Source organism: Helianthus annuus, chromosome 8 (assembly GCF_002127325.2).
Source record: "Helianthus annuus cultivar XRQ/B chromosome 8, HanXRQr2.0-SUNRISE, whole genome shotgun sequence".
Lineage (NCBI taxonomy): Eukaryota > Viridiplantae > Streptophyta > Magnoliopsida > Asterales > Asteraceae > Helianthus > Helianthus annuus.
The window spans coordinates 21779356-21787508 of NC_035440.2; the positions used below are offsets into that span (position 1 = coordinate 21779356).

At 40.0% G+C, this 8153-nt stretch overlaps 1 protein-coding gene across 1 annotated transcript; it reads left to right on the forward strand.

The window, feature by feature from the left end:
• Positions 1-777: 777 nt before the first annotated feature.
• Positions 778-1695, forward strand: LOC110869720. The gene has a single exon (XM_022118952.1). The coding sequence runs from the start codon at positions 778-780 to the stop codon at positions 1693-1695; it is 918 nt and encodes a 305-aa protein (XP_021974644.1).
• Positions 1696-8153: the final 6458 nt, after the last annotated feature.

Below are 8153 nucleotides of genomic sequence, written 5' to 3' on the forward strand. Positions count from 1 at the left end.
AGTTCATACAGCCAAGGCATGGGGTTCCCAGGGTGGGAATGGGATTTGATTGTTTACTGGTACTTATCTATACGGGAACGTAGTGATGTGATCTGATGAACTATTGTACATACTCCACTGTTAGAACTACTACTAGACTAGTAACACTTATTGAACTGATCTTCGCACACCTGCCAAGGGTTGGCCGCGATATTATGACTGACTTCGCACACCTGCCTTTGGAAGGCCGCGAACTGTAATTTACTAATCTTCGCACACCTGCCTGGTCGGCCGCGATACAGATAAACCTAGTCTAGAATACACGGGATGAACATCCCCCTAATATCTTCGCATACCTGCCTGGGAGGCCGCGATGGGAAACTAATACGATACGTGACATAACGAACGAACATACTACTACTCACATTACACTATTACTGAACTGTTAACTGTGAACTCGCTCAACTAGTTGTTGACTCTCTGCTGCATGCCTTGCAGGATATTAGGTACATAAGGAGCTTGCACAGGGAGGAGCAGGTCGTTGGGGAGCTCGGATCGTGGATGTTATGTTATACTTACAACACTTGAACTATTTACATACACTGGATTTCATTATTACGCTTCCGCTACATAAATTATGTTTTGTTGGAACATCAATCGTATTGAATAATTGGTTTACATTTATTATACTTGACATTAACTACATGTTCGATATGATTGGTGGCTTGATCCTGGTCAGTCACGCTCCCAAGCGGTGATACTCCGCAGGTGGATTTTGGGGGTGTGACAGTAAGTGATATGTCTAGGAAGTTAGATGAAAGATTACCCGGTCAGTTTGCAGCTAACACCCAACCTAACCCGAATGCTCATGTAAAAACCATTACCACGCATAGTGGCAGAACCATAGGGAACCCGAGCGTAGAAGAGAGAGAGGCTGATGAGGATGGAGACATTATAGATGAAGTGATAGAGATGGAGGCTCCCGGCAAAGTGCAAAAGAGGCTAAGCCCAGCAAGTACCGCACAGCCCGGTGAATCTCAAAGTGAGAAGAAAGTTGAGAAAAAGCCCATAGACGTTAGACCTTCACCCTATGTGAATCATGCGTATGTTCCATTTCCCTCGCGCCTTAAGAATCAAAAATACTCAAGGGAATACGGGCAGTTCTTAGATATCTTCAAGCAATTGAAGATTAATCTTCCGTTCATAGAGGCACTCCAGTCCATGCCAAAATATGCAAAATTCTTGAAGGACCTTCTTAAGAACAAAGAGAAATTAGGTGAGTTGTCTAATGTCCCATTGCATGGAGGGTGTTCGGCCATCGTTTCAAATAAGTTGCCCGAAAAGCTTACCGATCCCGGTGTGTTCACTATTCCTTGTCTATTCGGTAGTAACACGAACACTAGAGCCTTAGCCGACCTAGGTGCTAGCATTAATTTGATGCCCTTTTCGCTTTACGAGAAGCTAGATTTAGGCGAGCTTTCACCTACTCGAATGACATTGTCCTTAGCTGATAGGTCCGTGAAACACCCGAGGGGAATAGTTGAGAATCTGCTTGTTAAGGTGGATAAGTTTGTTTTTCCGGCCGATTTCGTTATTCTAGACATGGAAGCCGATGAAAACATACCGTTAATTTTAGGTCGCCCATTCTTAAACACCGCTAAAGCTCTAATAGATGTCTCTTTAGGCACCATCACACTTAGAGCGGGCGAGGAATGAGTAGTTTTTGAGGTTATGAGTTCGAAAGGGCATAGTGACAGAGTGCATTTGGTTTCGTTAGTGGGGGAGTGTGAGAATGACGAGAGAGATGAGAAGAAGGATGTGAGTGATGAGGGTTCAGAGAAAGTGACAGAATTTAAGTGTGGGGACCCACCGGATAGAAAGTTAGAGGAATTGGAGGAGAGAGTGGAGCGTTTAGAATCTCGGATTAAGACACTGAGCAAACCTCAGTGTGGGGATAGATTTCAATATGGGGAATGTAGATTCAAAACGCTAGATGAAGAGTTGAGAGGTTGTGAGAGAGATAAGAGTGTTTGGGTTGAGTTGATCAATGATAGGTATAATGGTGCTACAACCCGTGAGTGTGTGTTTGGAGGTGAGCTGCATCTCGACGATCCTCCGTAAGTATGTGAAAAGTTGAAATCCCAAGTGTAGAGTTTGTACCGTTTGTATATTCATAAATTTTTTGTAACTTTCGACAGCTAACGGTTGTTTTGTTAGTTTTTTTTCGGGTCCTTGTTTGTGTCTTGAGTCATTTGTAGGAGTGCATCACCGAGGATTGGTAGGAATTGACGAGAGAAACGAGGTTCCAAGTAAGTATTGCGTGTTAAAAAAAATCAAAATTTTTCGGAAATTTATAACGTGGTGGCGGGCCGCCAGAAGCCTTGTCTGGCCACGAACATAAATTTGGTAAATTTTTCGGAAAGAAATAACGTGGTGGCGGGCCGCCACCCACCACATGATGTTGTAGCGGGCCGCCAGAACGCTGATCTGCAGCCTTAAACAATTAAAATCCCAAAAATTTGTCCAGAGCCTTATTTCTTCCTCTCTGTCGCCGTATACTTCCCTTCCACCAATACTCACTGATACCCTATCCATCCACCTCCCCACCGTCAACCCATACTCACCTTTTTCACCCACTGATACATCACCATTATTACCTCACATCTTCCCACGGCCACTCACCTAGTCCTAACCTACCCCAAAACCGCCGATAACTCCCTACCCCATCACCGCCGATAAACCCCAATTCACCACAACTACTCACCGGCATCTCCCCATTATTACCGTATACCTCCACCTATAACCTCCCTAAAATCACCTGTATCTCCCTACGCCACCCTCCATCACTTACCCTTACATCAATCCTCCCATAACCGCCGATAACCCCCCTTATCTTACTACTTCTATCACCCTACGCCACCCTACGCCACCCTCCACCACTTCCCCTTACACCCATTTATCACCTACCTCCAATACCCAGCCGATAACCCCCATCTCCATCTCATCACCCTTTCATCTATCACCTACACATAACCCGATTCCATCCATCATTCTACCATTTTTCATCATAAAAATCGTATTCAGCTGTGGGGATCATGGTTCAACCGAATTTTCTTCTCGTTTTTCTTATTTCAAGTGAATCTCAGGTATGCGTTTCCCTGTAATTTATGTACTTTGAGTCTCTTAGTTTAGTTTTTACATAGAGTCTTGATAGTTTTAGGGTTATCTCTTGTGTAGTCGACTGTTTAGTTCATGTTGGTGTTCGAATGAGATTGCGGATGGATCGGGTTGGGTATATAGAGTTGATGATTGTTTTGGTGGACTGTTTGCGAATGTTTTGCTTGTGATATGCTTAGAAAAAAAAAACGAGTGATAGGAGGGGGTGGTTGTTTTTGTTTTCTTCGGACAATAATTTTTAGTCGGGTCAGATTTTAACACAGTTTGGTCTGGTTTGATTTGATTTATTTTGGAAATTGCGGATGATTTGGTTTGGGATAGGTAACACTCAAGTGTGGGGATACGGTTCGCGTTTTTTTTTTTTTGACATAAAGACATAATTTTTCACTAAACGCGCGCGCCGTTTCCATTGCTTCCACGCTTACGTTTAGATTGGATGTGGATAGGCATTTGGGTTTACTCGAGGGCGAGTAAAGTGCTGGGAGGGGGTAGGGTTGTAAGTCTTGTGTTTTGCGTCTTTAGGGTTCTTTGTGTCATTTTAAGGGTGTTTCGAGTCTTGTTAGTGTCGTGTAGTGTCGATAATTGTGTTGCATAAAGTCACTTGCGTTCGAACAACGGCCGCGAACGAAATGCTATACGGCCGTTGTTTGAATGTACAATATTATATAAAAAAAATCAGAAATTATGTTAAAAAAACTCAAAAAAATAACAAAAATAGTTTGTGTTTACTGACTGTTCACCTGTTTTTGCGCGTTTTTGAACTATTTTTACAGGATGTCAGGTGAAGGCTCCTCGTCAGGCACCAAACGCAGGCGAGGTGCTTCCACGAGATCTCAGGGGGCTGTTTAGGAGCAGCCAGCTGATTTACCACTGAGAGTGGTCAGTATCGTGGAGCAGGGTTTGAGATGAGGAGTAGATGGTGTGGTTTGAGGATGATGCAGCAGTGATCGAGCATATCTTTTCGTTATATTTTTCTTTTATGCTGTTTTCATCATATCTTGGTCTGTACTAATATTTTAAACAGGTTGGATGGGTTTTGGGGTTGGTTGATACACTTGTGGATGGTTGTTGAACGTGATATTACATATTTTCTTTTGCTAGTGGTTGGTGTTTGCTTGATTAGGGTGATTGTTGTAGCCGCTTTCGTTCGCGTGTCCGAGGTTAAGAGTTGTTTGCTGAGCGCGTTTCGAATTGGAGGGCTTATGTGGAAACGACTGGCACTTTGACAGTCTCACATACTCAGCAAGTCGTTTCCCTTTTTGTTGTTGTACATTTTTTATTTATTTCGTTGGTAGTTTTTATTTTTAGGTAGTTGTTGAGTCGTATTTTCATTCTTGCATTAGGGACAATACAATCTCTAAGTGTGGGGATGGGATACATGTAAATAATCGAGTCTTAATTATTAAAAAAAATACAAAATAAAAAAAATGAAAAAAATAGAAAATGTCTTTCGAAATAAAAGAAGTTTGCAATTAAAACGGAAAATGATAGAAAAAATGAATTTTTGCTCGGGTTCAAATAATAATAATATGAGATTATAATAAACTGAGTTTGCGTCTAGTTTGGGATATGTGGATAGGCCCGGGTTTTGGTTCTAAGTCCCTTTGAGTTAATATACCTTAATTGTCGGTCGGCTAGTGGGTTCTCACCTGGGAAATATGGGAAACTAAAACCGGCAAAAATAGTATAAGGGATGCCGTTATAAGCTAAGATAGTTAGAGTTTTTTATCATATCTCGCTGAAAAAGAAAAAAAATAGAATAAAAGTGAGCTAGAAACTAAATGAAAGTAACACAGGCCTATGTAATCCGAGTTGGGGATAGCGACTCTACAGCCGGAATGCCTCTAGGATGTGTGAAATCGACTTGCCGAATAAAAGTACCGAAACCTATGTAATCTGTGATTGGGGATAGCGACTCTACAGTCGGAATACCGCTGGGTTAGGGAAATCATCGTCTAGTCTCACGAATGAAAAAAAAAACAAAGCAAGCTAGAAAAAAAAGAGAAAAGAAATAAAATTAGATTTGATTTCAAACTCTCTTTATCTTGGTATAAAACGGTTAGGAATTGGTCAAATGATCGTTCTTTTAGTCCTATAAGCTTGAGTTGGGAGTAGGTGGACTGTAGATTCTAGCGTAAGACCCTAGGTAGACTGACCGCACTTAAACTAAATTTACATGATAAGGGTTTAGGACTGGATTCGGGTTTAAAGGGATAAGTATATTCGCAATCGCGGCTAACGTAAATCTTGGTTTTAATTAATTATACCTATACCTTTGGCCCGGGTAATTGTTTGTTTCTGATTCCGTTGCATAATTCTTTTTTGAGGACGAAAAAAGAGTAAGTGTGGGGATGTTTGATGTATTGCAAAATACATCATTTATTCGTGTAAAGTTTGTATAATTTTCGTTATATTTAGTTTTGTTTTTGGTTAGAATATGTATACTATTGATCAAATCGTGTTTTGCAGGTCTTGATGCTCAAATATGCGAGAAACCGAGTAAAACGAGTTAAAATATTGAAGTGTCAAGTCTTGAAGCATGTTGGAAAAGCTGAAGAGTCACTTTCTGGCACCCCATCACCCACTGAGCAAGTTTCTGGCACCTGGCGAGAGTCTGAAGTTAGTAAATGAGCTGAAAAACAAGGTGGCACCCCACCACCTTGTCCCTGAGTTTCTGGCGGCCAGCCAGAACGTCCTGATTGGTAATTATTACGAATTTAGTAAAGGGTTATTTTGGAAAGTCATATAAAAACATCCAAAATGTGTGGAAAAACCCTAATTCGATTTTTGGGAGTTCTGGGGCGATCATTGAGCATTCTTGGAGGTTTTTCGAAGATCTTGAAGCCTAGGAATCATCGGTACGAGTTCAGGGAAGAAGACTTGAAGATCTAATCGGGTTTTCTAGTTCTTTATTCTTGACTTTTCTTACGAAACTTGTTGTGATGAATTCCGGTTTAGATTTCTTTGGGTTGTTTTCACGTTTTAACATGCTTGGCTAAACTTATAAACCGCCTAGACTTTGATGAATGGATTGATATAACGTTTTTACCGGTTTATGTTATTTGCATGATTGTTATGGATTAATTGTGTTATATAAGCGGTTTGATTTAATGGTTTGATGTATATGCATGCTTTGAGTTGGTTTATTGTTATTACTTGCTTCATATGATTCTTAGTGACAGTCTATATCACAACATGGAGTCATATTAGGGTTTAGGATTTCGGTGAGTGTCTATATCACATAAGAAAACCTTAACTCTTTAGGGAGAATTGGCCAATAACCCCTAGAAGTAATTGGTAATAATTCACTAAGTCTTAGTGTTCTGCTAGTCCTAATACCTGGAAAGTGAGGGGCTATTGGTAGGTCTTATCCGGCAAATTGCTTTAGATAGTCCTTGGAAAAGGTCATGTCTTGGTTTACCTGTCGGTTTTATTAGTCTATCAAGTCAAACTGATTACTTCAAACTACCCTAGATCTAGGATTGGAAAAGAATAGGTCAACATTAGGGTACTTACACAATAATTAGACAACTGGAAAGGCGTCTAATAACCGGTAGGATTAACGGCCTAGGTAGTTCCACAGGTTTCTCCTTGAGAAGGGTCAAGGGGCCTCGTTGGTTCTTAATAGGTTTAGTATTTTAAGATCCCGGTTCCATAACTCGTGCATTTAACTTAATTGGTAATCTCTTAAAATCAATCCAGGATTCTTGTCTAGGTGGTCTCGTTCTCATATAAGAAAAGTCCTCAGTCTTCATTCGTCTTTAGTCTAGTTCTAGTTTAATTTAGTAGTTTAATATAGATTTCCTAGATTTTTCCATAACCCCCCCCCCCCCAAAACAAATAAACAAGTCTTAGTCGTGTTTGTCAGTGTCTGTTAGAGCCTAATTTGCGTGATACATAGAGTCCTGTGGTTCGATATCCGGACTTCCTAGGTTATACTACATTGATCGGTACACTTGCCGATTGTGTGGTTTTAGGTCGAGTCTAGAATTAAAGATTTTTAGTGTCTAGCTTAGAGAGTCTAATTTGGTTAATTTTTATAGTCTGTTTAGCACACATCATGCTCCAAACTAATCCATCCACCAACTCACTCGCGGGATTCAAGTAGGAAAGCTTGCAAACACCGTGAGTATACTCGTATTCCCCCTTTTACTTTTATCACTTTTGGGGTGTAACATGTTTTATCTATCAACAAACTTACACATGAACATTTTGCTTAAACACATGAACATTCCTATAACATGCTTGTATACGTGATGGTTTGATACTTTAAATTTGGGTGAAACTTATGTGTTGAATTTATCATTAACTTCGTACGAGCCAAACCGTGACATATGTAGCGCTATAGGATTAACCACCCGCCCTTTATCATCGGTAATGTCATGAGCATATTGCATTTCCTTGTTTTGATATGTTAGACACATGCCATGTTTAAATGTTTATCTTGAATCACATGCTTGCTATGAGGAATTGTTTAAAACTTATCTTTTTCTATGTATGTATCAAACTTGTATACTCGCCTTTGCTTTTGCATTGAATTGTATTTTAAACATGTTACAGGTTGAGGATGACGATGCTATGAAAAGAAGTAGCGTTGATGCGTAGATACACATATAGACGTTTAGGTTTAATATGTTGTATCAATTTTGTTATGTTGTCATGTTATTTTTATTAAACTTGTTGTATTTGAATTTCTTGTAATGTTGACAATCTATCTTATGAAATGAAATCGGATTATTTAAATACTTGTCACAATTATTAGCGTTATGATGTCTCGAGCAATCTTCACACTTCGTCTCATCCCGATGTTTCCGCCATTGGTTGGGGTGTGACAGATTGGTATCAGAGCCATAACTATAGGGAATTAGGAAAAATTGCCATGCTTTTGCCCTAATCTATAGTTCTAGGAATTTTGCCTCTTATGTGTTGTTTAGAACTTTTGTGCTCTACCATGCATGCTTCCTAGCTATACTTTTGATTAAATTTATGTGCCTTTC

What these genes read in the sequence shown, in the direction of transcription:
- LOC110869720 (XM_022118952.1), top strand. Translation starts at nt 778, where the DNA reads ATGTCTAGGAAGTTAGATGAAAGATTACCCGGTCAGTTTGCAGCTAAC.